Source organism: Arvicola amphibius, chromosome 8 (genome assembly GCF_903992535.2).
Source record: "Arvicola amphibius chromosome 8, mArvAmp1.2, whole genome shotgun sequence".
In the NCBI taxonomy this organism is placed as follows: Eukaryota; Metazoa; Chordata; class Mammalia; order Rodentia; family Cricetidae; genus Arvicola; species Arvicola amphibius.
The window spans coordinates 2,354,176-2,369,485 of NC_052054.1; the positions used below are offsets into that span (position 1 = coordinate 2,354,176).

General features: G+C 50.0%; 1 protein-coding gene across 1 annotated transcript in view; it reads left to right on the plus strand.

Annotated features, from left to right (window-relative positions):
• Positions 1–398: 398 nt before the first annotated feature.
• Thbs2 (thrombospondin 2) overlaps positions 399–15,310 on the plus strand; it is a 28,159-nt gene continuing 13,247 nt past the window's right edge. Inside the window, exons 1-11 of the mRNA XM_038340362.1 lie at positions 399–584; positions 2,964–3,112; positions 4,187–4,743; positions 6,619–6,703; positions 9,178–9,374; positions 10,923–11,063; positions 11,767–11,863; positions 13,327–13,497; positions 13,759–13,935; positions 14,763–14,936; positions 15,132–15,259. Of these exons, the coding sequence (XP_038196290.1) occupies positions 3,061–3,112; positions 4,187–4,743; positions 6,619–6,703; positions 9,178–9,374; positions 10,923–11,063; positions 11,767–11,863; positions 13,327–13,497; positions 13,759–13,935; positions 14,763–14,936; positions 15,132–15,259 (1,779 nt within the window). The 5' untranslated portion in view covers positions 399–584; positions 2,964–3,060. The remainder of the gene's footprint in view (positions 585–2,963; positions 3,113–4,186; positions 4,744–6,618; positions 6,704–9,177; positions 9,375–10,922; positions 11,064–11,766; positions 11,864–13,326; positions 13,498–13,758; positions 13,936–14,762; positions 14,937–15,131; positions 15,260–15,310) is intronic.

Here is a 15,310-nt window from a genome sequence, read left to right on the forward strand (position 1 = left end):
TAGAGTAACTTTCCCCGCACAGTGGTGAACTTACGGTCTCTTCCCTGTTTTTTGGGTTGTCATTCACTTGGTTTAGAAAGGCCAGTATCACACTGGATAATTTGAAACACATTTAAACATAGAATTGGCTTTTTTTTTCCCCTCCTCGGCAAAATGGGGAGTCCCAGCCAATCTCGCTGGTTTTATTTATAACTTTTTATTTCCTGAGAGAAGACAGGAAAAGTGAGTCCCTGCCTGCCCCTCTTGTCTAACTCCTCCCCTGGCCCCTGTCTGGAAAGCCTGGGTGGACATGTAGGAGGGGCGTCAGCTCAGAGGGGCTGGATTTGGCCTGGGACACCAGGTACTCCGAGCAAATAGTGAGAGCAGAGGAGGAGGAATTATGACACTCCTTCGAAAGAATGAATTAGACGTGCCTCCGCGTGTGTCTGATTGACAGGCCTCTTGGAGAAAGGGCTTATAAAGGAGCCAGTCACAGCCTGGAGGCAGCGAAAGCCTCTGCTGTCTGCAGCCTTCCTGGCCAGGTCACTCCTCAAGACAGACTTAGAACACTGACACCGGTCATCATTCATTTTCAAACACACAAGGTACCTTTTTATTTCTAAGACATTTCATTGGGTTACGATTTTTTAGAACAGGTTTGTGGTTTCCAGAAGGCTGGAGGGGAAAAGTGCTGCTATGTCCTCCCACGCTTAGCAGCGTGGTTTTCTCACCCTAGGTTTGCCCTGCAGAGTTAGAGACCAACCAGGAACAGTGGCTGCTGCTGTCTTGGCCCCAGGGTCTCCCACAGCAGGATCCCAGGGATATGAGGGTCTGGCTGGCTGGCTTTAGTCCTAGGATGCTGGGGGAAAGCACTGACATATTCTACTTCAAAATTAGAGGTTTCGACACTGACGTTTGTTATGGAGGAGGAGCAGAGAAAGGAATGTCGAAAGATCCCTTGAAAATGTGAAAATAACCAGTGGGATTAGGGATTATAACGATCCTAACTTTAAACATTATTAGCAGCTGAACAAAGTGTTGCTGTCTTTATAATGTACAGTGGGGTGGGCTGGGGGCCCTGAAGGGAACTGCATTTGGGTTGCTGCTTGGGTAATTTGCTGATAGGCTGGGGCAACTGAACGAGGGTCGTCTGGTGGGGAGGGAGGAAGGAGGGAAGAAGGCAGAGCAATAGGTGTTGAGGGGCATAGAGATCACCCAGCAAAGGCACTTTTGATTGCTCCCGAGATAGAAACCTGGGTAAGGCCCATATAAGTTTGTAATGATATCCCACTGCAGAAAGCCTTAGACTTGTGGTCGGGGAAGAGGCTCCGGCTCAGGGGGCGCCTAGTGCCCATGGAGCTGGGATGCAATCGCATTGGCTACCAGGACGCTTGTTCCAGTACCAGATACTCTCCACTCCTTTGTCCCGTTTTGGTTTGGGGAAGTCAGCACGATGAGATGGGAGCTTATTAAAGACTGCTGTCTTTCTGGGGCACTCCTGATTGTGGTGGATTTTACCAAAGTGCAGTTTCATGAACTCCGCTTGTGCGTGCATAGAAGCAGGGCCAACCGACATTCTGAGATGGAGTTTGCCTTTGCAGAGCTAGCATCCTGCAGCTGTCCTTGGGATAAGGTGAAATTTGGGGGCAGGGGTTCAGAATCAGGTGTCCTGGGGCACACACCTGATTAGGGATTCAAGGGTAGGCCAGGCTGCAGCGTTCAGAGAGGGACTCAGTTGAGATTCTCAACTTTCTCCGAGGTCTCGGTTCTGTTCTAAGTACCTGACAGGGTCTACCTTGCTCTTGAATTTTCAGAAAAAGGCTGCCTCGGGACACAGTGTTAAGAGCCCTCCAATGCTATAAACCCACTGAGGGCATGTTTGCTGTATCTCAAAGAGCTCACTGGATATTCATTTGCACAGGGTCTCTCTCCAACACCCCAGATAGATATTTTAAGAGCAAATTTATCGAGCCACAGACAAGGACACCAAGTCAGAGGATGGGAGGATTGTCTGGGTGGACAAGCTGATGGTAAGGGCTCAGGTGGGATGGTGCTCAGCTGCCTCCTGCGCCATGATCTAGAGCTCAGTAGATGAACACTGGGCAGTGCTGTGGGCATCGGGAGCACACTCTGAAAGGCTGAGGATCCTGCCACATCACCTTCCTCTGGAGAGGAGACTTTCACTGCTTCCAGCCTACCAAAGTGTTCTGGAGAGGGGACTGCTTAGGTGTCCTTATCAATGAGAAACTAGGCCATTTTGGCCACCTAACAGATGAGGAACTCAGCGTATGGTTCGGTTTCCACAGAGCAGGGTAGACATGGAACAGAGCCAGGGCCATCACCCCGTACTCCTTCCTCTTGGATGGGGAGCTGAGACCCGGGCACAGGGAAGCCCATAAGGAGTTAACAGAGTAGGAGCAGCGGGGCTGGGCTTCAAGCCAGGCCTCCTGACTTCCTCCAATCCAGAGTCCAGTGAGCCAACTCAGAATCCCTGAGAATGGAAAAACAGGCCTGCAGGAGACTAGCAGAGTGGGGTAAAATCCACCAAGTAAAAGTTTCTGCTTGTCCTAAGAAAATGCACTGAGTTTATTCGTAACTTCGTATGGCAGTTAGTGTTGGTTGTGTTTAATTAAGGCACGCCTGTCCAGAGTCTTCTCACCCCACAGGACCTGGACTTCAGTCTTGGCAACTGGTCTGTATCAGAGTTCCTCAGGGGGAGCAATGCTCTGGTGAAGCCCCCATTTACTCCTCCAAAGGGCAGGGGGCACAGTCTCAGCCGCGGGAACCCTAAGCTGTTATGGTGCCGGCGCAGCAAGAATGCTTAGGATCCCCTTACCTCAATGTCAGGAGTAAGTAGAGAGATGAGTGCTAGCAGCATTTAGAAGAACCTAGTTGGAAAGGAAGTGTCTTGTCTAGAGTTTTGCTTCCCACGGATACATTTGCTTCTGATTGTTGTGTGAAAACTGTTTTTTTTTTCCTCAAAGGTCACGTGTGCAGATTTCCCAGTGACACTCAGGCTGCAGCTGTGCACTCATCACCCGCGAGACTGGTTCTCTTCTGAGTGTCACGGGTGGAGACAGGATGCTCTGGGCACTGGCCCTGCTGGCTCTGGGCTTGGGGCCAAAAGCTTATGGTGAGAATGGACATAACCCTTCTCTCTGATTGCAGTGTGGCTTAGCTGCAGGCAAGAGACCAGCAAGCATCTTGGAGTCCCCATCTTGCGTGTGAAGTTTTCTTACTATGCTTGTTAATAAAAAAATGCTCTGACTTTTGAGTCTGTATAGCAAGGAGAGATTATCTTTTGGAAACTGAGGCACTTGTTTCACATAGCTGGGTCTTTGTGTGTTATTATAATTTATAAAACTTGGGCTGCCATTTTTAGTGGCAATAGTCACCAGTTCTAATTATTTTAATTGTGTTGCTGCTAATATTTTTATTTAAAATGATAGTATTTGTGCCTCTATAAGCAATGGTTTATTTTCTTTTCAGTTTCTGGGCACCTGATGAGAAGCTATGTTTTAACTTTCTCGTCAGCGTGTCCATTTGAATTATTGAGCCTGTTCTAATTTTGATAAGGTCTGGTGACTTTTCTCATTGGCAGTTGGACAGTGAGTTCAGACCCCTCGCCGAGAGTCACGCGGTCCATTGCTGTCTCAGATCCTGGCCCACAGTGCACACTAGTTATTATTCATTGAAGGTATTTCTGCAGAAGTGAAAAGATGTCTACACCATCTGTTTAAGGCAGAATATCATTCCAAGAATGCAAGTTAGGACTTAGTGGACCCTTAAATCCCACAATCAAAAGTCAAAGGTCCACTTTTTAAACTTCTTTCTTCCCCAGCCACACAATGGAGGGGATGGCTCTGCTCAGCCCAAATCTGGGACAAAGAACAACAGGGATCTGGGGTGGAATTCAGAGGCCTGGTCTGGAGGGAGATTTGGGCAGATGTCACAGTGCTGACATTTATGAAAGAAGCCATGTTGTGGGTTCTGGGAAGACACAGAACACTTTAGCCCTTGACAAAGCCAGCCCGCAGCATTGCGGGTAGCCTCCTCTGGCTGAGCCAGGGAGGGAGATGGAGATGCACAGATGACCTCTGAATCTTGTCATGGGGAGAAGTCCTTGTGAGCTTGTGGTTCTCCAGCCGGCATTCTGGAAAGCCTCCCCTTCAGCCTGTAACCGTGCCTCTGTGGTTCCCTTCGGCAGCTGGTGACCAGGACGAAGACACTTCGTTTGACCTGTTCAACATCAGCAATATTAACCGGAAGACCATCGGCGCCAAACAGTTTCGAGGGCCTGACCCTGGGGTGCCCGCTTACCGTTTTGTACGCTTTGACTACATTCCCCCAGTGAGGACAGACGATCTCAGCAGGATTGTCAAGCTTGCAAAGAGAAAGGAGGGCTTCTTCCTCACAGCCCAGATGAAGCAGGACCGCAAGTCCAGGGGCACACTCCTGGTATTAGAAGGCCCAGGCACCTCCCAGAGGCAGTTTGAGATTGTGTCCAATGGCCCAGGGGACACCTTGAACCTTAACTATTGGGTCAATGGCATCCAACACACCCACTTCCTGGAGGATGTGGGCTTGGCTGACTCCCAGTGGAGGAACGTGACCGTGCAGGTGGCCAGCGACACCTATAGCCTGTATGTGGGCTGCGACCTAATTGACAGCGTCACCCTGGAAGAACCGTTCTACGAGCAGCTGGAAGCAGACAGAAGCAGGATGTATGTGGCCAAAGGTGCATCCCGAGAGAGTCATTTCAGGGTGCGTGTGCGGCACAGCAGCCATATGACAGAGCTGTGAGGGGAGCTCTTGGAGTGGGGTAACTCAGTGTAGCCTTTGTGTTCGAAAGGTGTAATCTTGCCTTGGAGAAACACGTAACACTTCCTGCATCATGTGTGTGTGCATTCTACACACCGGCACATATTGCATACACATCCACACATATCACACATGCTCAGTTGCATGGTACCTATACTTATATGATAGGCACACACATCTGTACACTCAAGAGTATGAACTTATCATGCAGATGCATTCATACCACACACACACCTATCTACCACACGTGCACACTTGTATAATACACTTGTTTACACAATATGAAACACAGCACACATTCACACTCACTTCACAAGCGTGCAGAAGCACACACACCATGCCAGCACACTCTCACACACATTTACACATGTGAGCACACAACAGACACTCACACTTGCACTCACAAACACAATACTGATGTGTGGAATTACACTACATGCATACACAAAGGACACATAGGAACTTACGCACACACATGTGCATCACACCTCTGCACACATGGCACCTGTGCACATACCAACACAGTGCACACTCATAAAACACAATCAACTCAGTATATGTAGAATGCACATTCCTTAGCCATGATGAGCAGAGCTGTGTCACAGGTGTGTTGCTTGTGGCTGTCTGAGCTGGGAGCTGAAGGCAGGAATCCTCGTGTTCCTAGGAACCCGAGGTTACTTTATTAAGCCTGAAGCCACATCCTAGCCCTTGCTTTGGGAATCAAGTGACTGGTCCACTAAAAAGGAACTTAGTTCCTCACAGACAGGTTGCTGCTTTGTGGGCAGACACCACCCTGTCCCCTCATTGTGGCTAATGAAGTTTGGATTCTTCTAGAACTGAGCATTTAGAAGCTGCACTGCCAGGTCCACACAGATGCCCCAGCTATAATGGCTTTCTTAGGGTTTATTCACAACCTCCCCAGGGTTAAAATTGTCCACTGACAGCGGGATCATAGTGAGGCTCTGTATTTTGACTGTCTGTGGTCTGTATATTGCACGCTAGTCCTCCCTCCCGATGCTGGGCAGAGGCAAGCCATGGTTGTGGGTGAGTCCGTAAGCACGGAGAACAACCCAAGGGTGTCCTCTAGGCAACGTGAGGTAGACGGACTTTCAACATGTGATGCTGTATCTTCTGATGGTTGTACCCGTTCCTCTCTCACCACAGATTAAGGGACATTTGAGCATTACTCTCTTGCAGGCGTGCACTTATCTGTAGAAATGAATGTGTGTCAAAGCTTAGTTATTTGAGTAAAAGGCCTAGATGTGCATGTTCTGTCAGGCGCTGCTGTAGCTGTCTGACTGGCCCATTCATGTTACATTAATGCCCTTCTCCTGGCATGACCCAAAGGCCACTTGTTCTGAACCACTAGATGTTTCTGAGACTTGAATTGCAAACAAGGACACAGAATTCCAGGTTCATGTGTGGAAATAGCCCAGCATGTCTGTGGGAACTTACAGGGGGCAAAATTTGCCTATCCCCAGGCCTCCCTCATTCTTCTCTAGGGTTAATTTTTCTCCTAGTTAAAAATGTTTTTATGTTAAACCTTTGTGCACAGTCATGCATGCGCGTATGCATGTGATGTGTGTGTGTATGTGTGTGTGTGTGTGTGTGTGTGTGTGTGTGTGTGTAATAGTAGTAGTAGTAGCATTTTCAAAGTAGCAGGAATAGGGCCACTGATATAAAAAGACTTCTGACCTAGTGGGTAAAGCAGAGGTGACTTGGTGCTTTTGGAATCTTCTGTTCTGTGTCTGTAAGGTGTGTCATCACTCCACTAAGCTCTTGGTTTAGCTGAAGTTCTGTTCCTCTGTCTCTCCCCAGGGCCTGCTGCAGAATGTCCATCTCGAGTTTGCAGATTCTGTAGAAGACATTCTAAGAAAGAAAGGCTGTCAACAGAGCCAGGGAGGTGGGTGAGCTCTCACCTAGGAGTTTCTCTTCTTTCCTGGTGGGTTGCTGCTTGGCTGTGTGTGTGTGTCCTGCTGGGAATTCAGGTCAAGTGGGCAAGTGCGCTGGCTAGCTTAGACTTCTCAGCCCTTGAAAATGACAACTGTCAAGGATTAATGTTGAACAGATTTCAAGAATAACAATCCATTTTCGGGGGGTCCTAGGAAGGTAGTCCAGTCCATGATCGAGACCATTCACCCCTCTTATGGCTTATGAACACATTTTAACCTGTAGGCTCCTGCTACAGGATTATTTTACACTCCGAGTTACAAGCCAGCAATACGTAGAACTATGAAGAGCAAACACTTAGGCCCTTCCAGAAGCTCTGAGCCCTTCTGCACAAAATAGACTTACACAGAAGTCTAAATGTGTTCTCCTAAGATGGGGAGTAAGAATGGACTCATCAGATTCATGAACTTTTATCTGTATGTCAGAATCCACCGTGAGTTCTCCCTCAGAGCTTGGGTCTGGCAGAGACCACCATTCTCCTCCCCTGGTCATGTCAGACTTGACTATTGCAGTCATTGGGAAAGCAAACTCACGAGCCTGGTCTCAGAGTGTGGCTTCTTTGATGTTTGTGAAGGGAAGAATGTCTGTTTTGAGGCTGACTCACTCAGACTTCACAGCTGCAGACACTGGTGTAGATCAGACAAGAACAGACTGGCTCAAACATCTGTCTATTATCCGCCGAAACCCATCCACAGCAGAGGCAGGGGTGTGCAAAAGCACAAATAGGCTTATTTTGCTTAATTCCAAGATATGAAAAATAAATATCTTAAATAAGCTAAAGATTTTAAAAACATAAATGAAAATAAATGATGAAAAAAATCTACTCAAAATCTGTTTAAGAGTGTCCCTGTCTACTTAGTTATACAAGTACTTATTTTAGCATGACTTTTTATGGTTAGTAGCATACTGGATATAAGAGGCTTCCAGCAGCCATGAGGATTGCAACAAGGTTTTGAGCCCAAGTAATAAACAGTCAGCTGTGAGTGAATGCCTGTCATCCCTTCCTCCTTCCCTCTCTGGAACTCTCTCTTCTCTGGAGCCCTTGGCTCTGGATTCACTGAGGATGATTCTGTTTTTGGACTTTTCTCAAAGCAACTTGAGAATTAAAGGAGTCTGTGAATGCATGGTCCAGGCAGACTCGCTGTGATTGGGCCAGGGCTGTGAGAGCCTACCCTCACTCCCAGGAGCCACTGCGCAGCAGAACATACTGTGTGGAAAGAAAACAGTTTTTCCTAGAGGTGTATATTTCTGTTTGCTTTTATTCTGAAAGGAAGCCCCAAGAATGGGTTCGCAGGTTGAAATGGGGCATAAGAAGGGTGAAGGGGAGGGGTAAGCGTATGGACTATGTGTTGGAGGAACCCACTTGGGGTTAAGGATGAGGACAAGGCTCTGTCAACTCAGTTTTGCTGAGGTGTGGAATGCATGACCCTGCACTACAAATTACTTGTCTCCCATTGCCCTGCTTTGCCCTTCTCTGTTCCTAGGCTGGACTGCTGCCCCGCTGGGGAATCTTACAGGCCTAGGAACCTGTCCCACTTTGTAGTTGCCACCCAATGTTCTTGTGTTGATGGATACAGTTTAACATGTGGCCACTCCAAGAAAGCAGAGGTTCAAGGGTGTTGGTTTATAGCTGCAGAGGTGACACCTCAGGAGCTGTGCTCCACTGGCCACATCAGTGGATGCCAGTGTACAGTGGTCAGTCTGACCACATCAGTGGGTGCCAGTGGACAGTCTGACCACATGAGGGGGTACCAGTGGACAGTGGTCAGTCTGACCACATCAGTGGGAGCCAGTAGACAGTGCTCAGTCTGACCACATCAGTGGGAGCCAGTGGACAGTGGTCAGTGTGACCACATGAGTGGGTGCCAGTGGACAGTGGTCAGTGTGACCATATCAGTGGGTGCCAGTGGTCAGTGTGACCACATCAGTTGGTGCCAATGGACAGTGGTCAGTCTGACCACATCAGTGGGTGCCAGTGGTCAGTGTGACCACATCAGTGGGAGCCAGTGTACAGTGGTCAGTGTGACCACATCAGTATGTGCCAGTGGACAGTGGTCAGTCTGACCACATCAATGGGTACCAGTGGACAGTCATCAGTGTGACCACATCAGTATGTGCCAGTGGACAGTGGTCAGTCTGACCACATCAATAAGTGCCAGTAGACAGTCTGACCACATCAGTGGGTGCCAGTGGACGGTGGACAGTCTGACCACATCAGTAGGTGCCAGTGGACAGTGGTCAGTGTGACCACACCAGTGGGAGCCAGTGGATGGTCTGACATCAATGGGTGCCAGTGGACAGTGGTCAGTCTGACCACATCAATGGGTGCCAGTGGACAGTCTGACTACATCAGTGGGTGCCAGTGGACAGTGGTCAGTCTGACACCTCACAGCCTGTGCTCCGCTGACCATGCTTTCTCTCCCGTAGCTGAGGTCAACACCATCAGTGAGCACACAGAGACACTCCACCTGAGTCCCCACATCACCACAGACCTGGTGGTCCAGGGTGTGGAGAAGACACAGGAAGTGTGTACACACTCCTGTGAGGAGCTGAGCAACATGATGAACGAGCTGTCTGGATTGCATGTCATGGTGAACCAGCTGAGCAAGAACCTGGAGAGAGTGGTGAGCACCCAGGGGATGGCAGAGTTGGTGAGAGGGTGTAGCGGGAACAGATGGTAGCCCGTCAGGGAAGCCCTCCCTGCAGCCAGCCAGTCAGGCCTCTGAGGCCTAATTCTTCACTGTCTTGGAGAAACTATGATTAGAAAACTATATTAAGAGGTCATCCAGGTCAGGCCCTTCAGGACCCTGGTCTACCACAAAGTCAGTGGGAAGAAAACCTGAGATGCAAGAAAGCATTGCAAATAACAACACAGTCAGGGGACACAAGTTCCCCACAATAAAGCTGTGTTTCTGGAAAATACATCTCCCAGAGAATAAAAGACATCCATGCAGAGGAAGATATTTTATGAGAAGGGCAGAGTTTTGAGAGGAATAGTTCTCAGCCTTATTGCATTTAAGGCCGAACATGTATGTCCCAAAGTGGGTGGAAGCAGGGGACAGAGCTGCACATGGCAGAGCAGGCACCTTGTGGCTTTGAGGAGGGAGGTGAGAGCTGTAGTCTCTCCTGGCTGCAGCTCCCTGATAATATCATGAGAAGCAGAGAGGGCAGGGAGAGGGTCACACAAACACTTCCTGCAAGGCTCCACTATGGCTCAGGGAGAAAGTCCCAAGACAAGACCTGTGAAGAGTGCCCTGTGGGGCTGTCTTTTGGGCAAAAGCTTCTGTTTCTGTTTGCCTGTTAGTCGGGGTCCCTGGGTGGCGTCACTTAATTCATTACTGTACCAGGAAGTACTGAGACTCAGTGCACAGTGATGGTCCTGGCTGGCTTGACCTGGCCACCGAGCTCAGAAGAGACAGGGGCTGAGCACAGGGTCTGGCAGCTTCCCTACAACTGTAATGTAGTCCAGGTCCAATGTTACTTAATGTAAAATCAGAGGTCAAGGAAACGTGTGAGCCCTGAAGCTGTACAAAGCCATAGAAGTGGTGTGCTTCTGTATTTGCTGTAGAGGGTTCGTGACACCCATCTGACTCCCAAGTTCAGACATTGCACCTTGGGTGAACCTACAGAGTTCTGGGACGACTAAAGCAAATATGTACATGTTTAGTGGCATTTTGTGCAGATTCGTCTGGTTTTTGCATTTTACCCCTTAACCTTTTTCCCTAGTAAAACATCCAGATGGCCGGTCTTGTGGCCATCTTCTCCCTTGCTATCAGCTCATAACACATCTTTCTCATCCTATCTGCTGAACAAAAGGAAGATGAGTAAATTCATAAACTGGCCTCTACCTCCTTCCCTGAGCTCTGCTCACTGTGCACAATGGGGGTTTTTGAGGGATTGAGCAGGCAGCGCTTCTGCATGTCTCTGTGTTGGGGATTAGCTGTGAGGAGGGAAAAAGCAGGGAGGCCGAGTTGATAGATGTGTGTGTAGCTGAGTTCTCTGACATGGTCTTTGTGGCAGAAGTTCATGTAGATTTGCAGTCCCATCTGCCTTAACCTGGCCCTAGTATCCCAGGGCAAAGTTCCATCTACACCTGGAGGTTTCGGGGCTTGACCTAAGCTCGAGGGAAGAGGACGTTGAATCCTTATCCTAACTCTCCCCTCTGTTTCCAGTCCAACGACAACCAGTTCCTCTTGGAGCTCATTGGAGGCCCTATGAAGACCAGGAACATGTCAGCTTGCGTGCAGGAGGGCCGAATCTTTGCAGAAAATGAAACCTGGGTGGTGGACAGCTGTACCACGTGCACCTGCAAGGTGAGTTTGGGAGATTGGTCCTTCTGGAGGCAGAAGTGCCCTGCGCAGGATGGGCGTGTTCAAATCGACACGCGTGGATCCTGAGGGCTGGCAGTGACTCGCTCAGCACACATGTATAAGAGATGTTTAGATACATGGAAGGCTGACCACGAGAGCCTTAGACACGGAAGTGAACACAAATGTAGCTTAAATTGACCTCACGTTGCTGTGCATAAAGAAACCACAACCCAGAGGGTGGGGTGGCATGTCCAGCGTTGCCGCACTATGAGAAACAGTGAGAATCCAGCTGTATCAGCAGCGCCTCGCTAGTGTGTCTCTGACCCCATTCATCTCTGACAGGGCCCCAGGGCTCACAAAGATATCCGGGAAGCCTGGTCATGATTGAGAAAATACAAATGTTCTAGTTTCCCCTCATTAATCCCTGTCCGTGTGTTGACCTCAGATGTCGGGGGATCTGGGAACAGTCACTGGTTCCTCTTCCTTCCTGCCCAGAGGGCTCAAAAGCTGATACCGTCATCTCTCTGCTCATGGCCGGAGGACAGAGTGTCAGTGCTCAGAGTCTCCTGCTCAAGCGCTGTATCTGAAATAGGATTTGTAGACAGAAAAACCCCTATTTTTCTTGCTGATTTTTCCTCATCCAGATCCTGTGACAATGTCTGTTACATTACATAATTGTTTCCCAAATATTTTTCTGTTCTTTTAGAAGTTTAAAACCGTGTGCCACCAAATCACTTGCTCGCCGGCGACTTGCGCCAACCCGTCCTTCGTGGAAGGCGAGTGCTGTCCGTCCTGTTCCCACTGTAAGTCTCCGGTGGTGAGCGTGTTGCCAGTCCCAGTCCTAGTGGTTGCGTCTGTTTGTTTGTTTTAGGGTTTGAGCGGAGGAGGGTGAGGCTCATATTCCTAGAGGCAGGCGGTGGGGAAAGGGTAGAGGCGTGGCTGAGGCCCTCCTTTAACCACTAGCCAGTGGCCAGGAAGCCGTTGCGAACTCTAGAAACTAAGTGTCTGCAGCTGTCCCATTCTGGCCTGTCCCAGACAAGGAGGCCCCTAGTGATACTGCAGGGGCCAAAGTCCCAACGCCCAGGCCAAGAACAAGGCTCTGTGTCAGTAGCCACTGTGAGCAGAAGCCGCAGCCTGATCTGTGCTGAGTGAAGATTGGGCAGTTGCTGTGAATCCCACGGTACAGTAAATAAACACAGAACCCAGAGACGGTTACTCAATGATGCACTCAAGTTACAGACAAGCAACACAGAACTGGACTATGGTGGAGCCAGTTCTGTGAATTCTGACTCTATAGAAACAGAGCAGGGCTGCTATCATGGATGAACCCTAGAAGAACCTGCGCTGCCCTTTCTAGACTCAGCTCCATGGCTCACTCAGAAAGCCCTACGGTCTGTGGATCCCTGTGCCTGTTCTCTGGATCTGGCCTCTGAGTGATGCTCACCTGTGGCTTTCCTGTCCTTCAGACCCAGGCATCATCCCCGAATGTTCTGGAATTCTCTGCTTAGGTTTTATCCTGGTCTTCCCTTCTGGTGTGTGTCTAGAATCCCAGCTACTTCTCAACACAGCAATGCCACTGCCACAGTACTGGGCGCCTGAGGCTGCTTCCCCTGTGTCAGTGAGGGCAAGATTACAACAGACAGGCTGGGTGCCCGTGCTCTGGCTGCCTGTGTTCAATGTTGACCTTGCTGCTGCTCTTTCCTTCCTTCCTCACCCAGAGGGACTTCTGCTAAGAGACCTACTGTGTACTTTACCTTTAACTCAGGCCCCACCACTGGCACACCACACCCTGTGTGTCTGTGAAAATTTTCTCCAAGATTGTCTTTTTATTGAAATTTCTTTAAAGTGTTTGGAAATAAATTATGGAAGCTGTAATTTAAACAATGGTTAACATGCTGTTACCTTATACGAGTCAACAGAGCTATGTAGAAATGACCTCTGTGGAGGCTTTGAAAACGCTTCCTGTAGAAACTCTCAATGGAGCCATCTCCTTGGCTCTGTGGACCAGCTTCCCTAAATGCATCTAGATCACTCTCTCCTTAACACTCACTCCGTGTTCTCGTCCCTGTGCTGGACCCTGCCTTCTGAAGGCACTGAAGCCTTTGCCCAGGTGGTGGGTCTATGCCCATAGAATTTTCTTCCTGACGATCCCCTTCCTGTTACAAAGTCTCCAAAACAGCCCCACATGGTTGTAGTGCCTGACGTCCCCACGGTATGTGAAGAGGGAGAACCCATCCTCAGGGACATTGTGTGCTTTCTTGCTTAGCTTCAGACAACGATGAAGGCTGGTCTCCGTGGGCGGAGTGGACGGAGTGTTCTGTCACCTGTGGCTCTGGGACCCAGCAGAGAGGCCGGTCTTGTGATGTCACCAGCAACACCTGCCTAGGCCCCTCCATTCAGACGAGGGCGTGCAGCCTGGGCAAATGTGATACAAGAAGTGAGTGTGCCCCTGTCGTGCTCCAGGGTAGGGTGGATGGCTCTCCGTGTGGGTGTTCCAACAACAGCTATTTGCTGATGTCTGGAGGCTGTGGCCTAAGGGAAGGGTTTTGCCACGAGAGACGCTTTCTTCTGGGTGACGGTGGGGCTCTCTCGCCTGCCCTCTTTAGTGGAAATGGATTGGCTGGCAGGAAAGATTTGGGGATCGCCTGGCCCCGGGTCACAGCCTGGGACACTGATCTCTTTGTGCTTCTGATGTCAGTCCGGCAGAATGGTGGCTGGAGTCACTGGTCGCCCTGGTCTTCGTGCTCCGTGACTTGTGGTGTTGGCAATGTCACCCGCATACGTCTCTGCAACTCTCCAGTGCCCCAGATGGGTGGCAAGAACTGCAAGGGCAGTGGCCGGGAGACCAAGGCCTGCCAGGGTGTGCCATGCCCAAGTAAGTCGGTGATACGGGGAGGGGTGATGTCCTGCCTGAGTGAGACAGGAGACAGGATGCTGTGACGGCTGCTGGCCACAAGGTCCGCTCAGGCTGAATCTGGTCACGAAACCAAAAACCAGCAGAGTCTGAGCAGTGGGGGTGTGGCTGCTCCTGCCCTGAGGTCAGAGCCCATCCCTGGTTCGCTGGCTCCCCACCCTGACCTCCTAGTTAGCCTGATATCTCTGTATCAGGCACAGATCAATCACCTGATCAATCAATCACTGATGAGCATGGATTGTCATCTGCAGAAAAATAACCCAGCACCGTGAACTTGGACCTGGAGCAGGAAATCAGCAGAACAGGTCCGGATCACAGCAAGTTCCAGCTTAGGGAATTCACAGCTTAGGATACCAGGACCTCCCCAGGGAGGCTGGGCTTCTGCAGTGTGTGGATGCAGGAAGGTTTGCTTCCACAACAGGTTTTCCACCCAGATCTTCACTGCCGATCTGCCCAGTGCAATAAGAATCCATCCCACAAAGTATGTCAGACTGAAGGCTGGCCTACCCTGGAGGCCGGGCTCTGTAAGGAAACTCAGGCTTCTGTCTGTAAAAGATTAGAAGGATTTTCTTTCAGAGGCAAAACAATCGATCAGCAATTGTGTATCAATCCTGACTGTGGAAATACTGAGTAGGCCAGCCTCTCCCTTTTCACTCATACACTGATTTCTTCAACTATGTTGGAATAGCCAGGATACCAACTTCGTCTTCCCTCCGCTCTTGCCAGAGCCAATAGCACATCCAGCCTTCCACGCCCCTCTCAGCTACCTTTTCTGGTTCTCTCTACAGTTGATGGGCGTTGGAGCCCCTGGTCCCCTTGGTCGACCTGCACGGTTACCTGTGCTGGAGGGATCCGTGAACGGACGCGTGTTTGCAACAGCCCAGAACCCCAGTATGGTGGGAAGGACTGTGTGGGGGATGTGAAGGAACACCAAATGTGCAATAAGAGAAGCTGCCCCATTGGTGAGTCATAGGGCATGTCTGCTTTTGTATACGTGCGCGCACGCGTGCGTGCGTTCATGCATGCGTGCGTGCGTGCGTGCGTGAGTGCATGTGTGTGTGTGTGTGTGTGTGTGTGTGTGTGTGTGTGTGCATGTGCCCACATGTGCAAATGTGTGTGGCATCTGGTCATATCCCTGTCCCCCCTCCTCCATGCAGATGGATGCTTATCCAACCCATGTTTTCCTGGAGCCAAGTGCAACAGCTTCCCTGATGGATCTTGGTCCTGTGGCTCCTGCCCAGTGGGCTTCCTGGGCAATGGCACCCACTGTGAGGACCTGGATGAGGTTGGTACCTCCACCTTGGGCAGCAGGGTATCCTGTGGAGATAATGAGAAA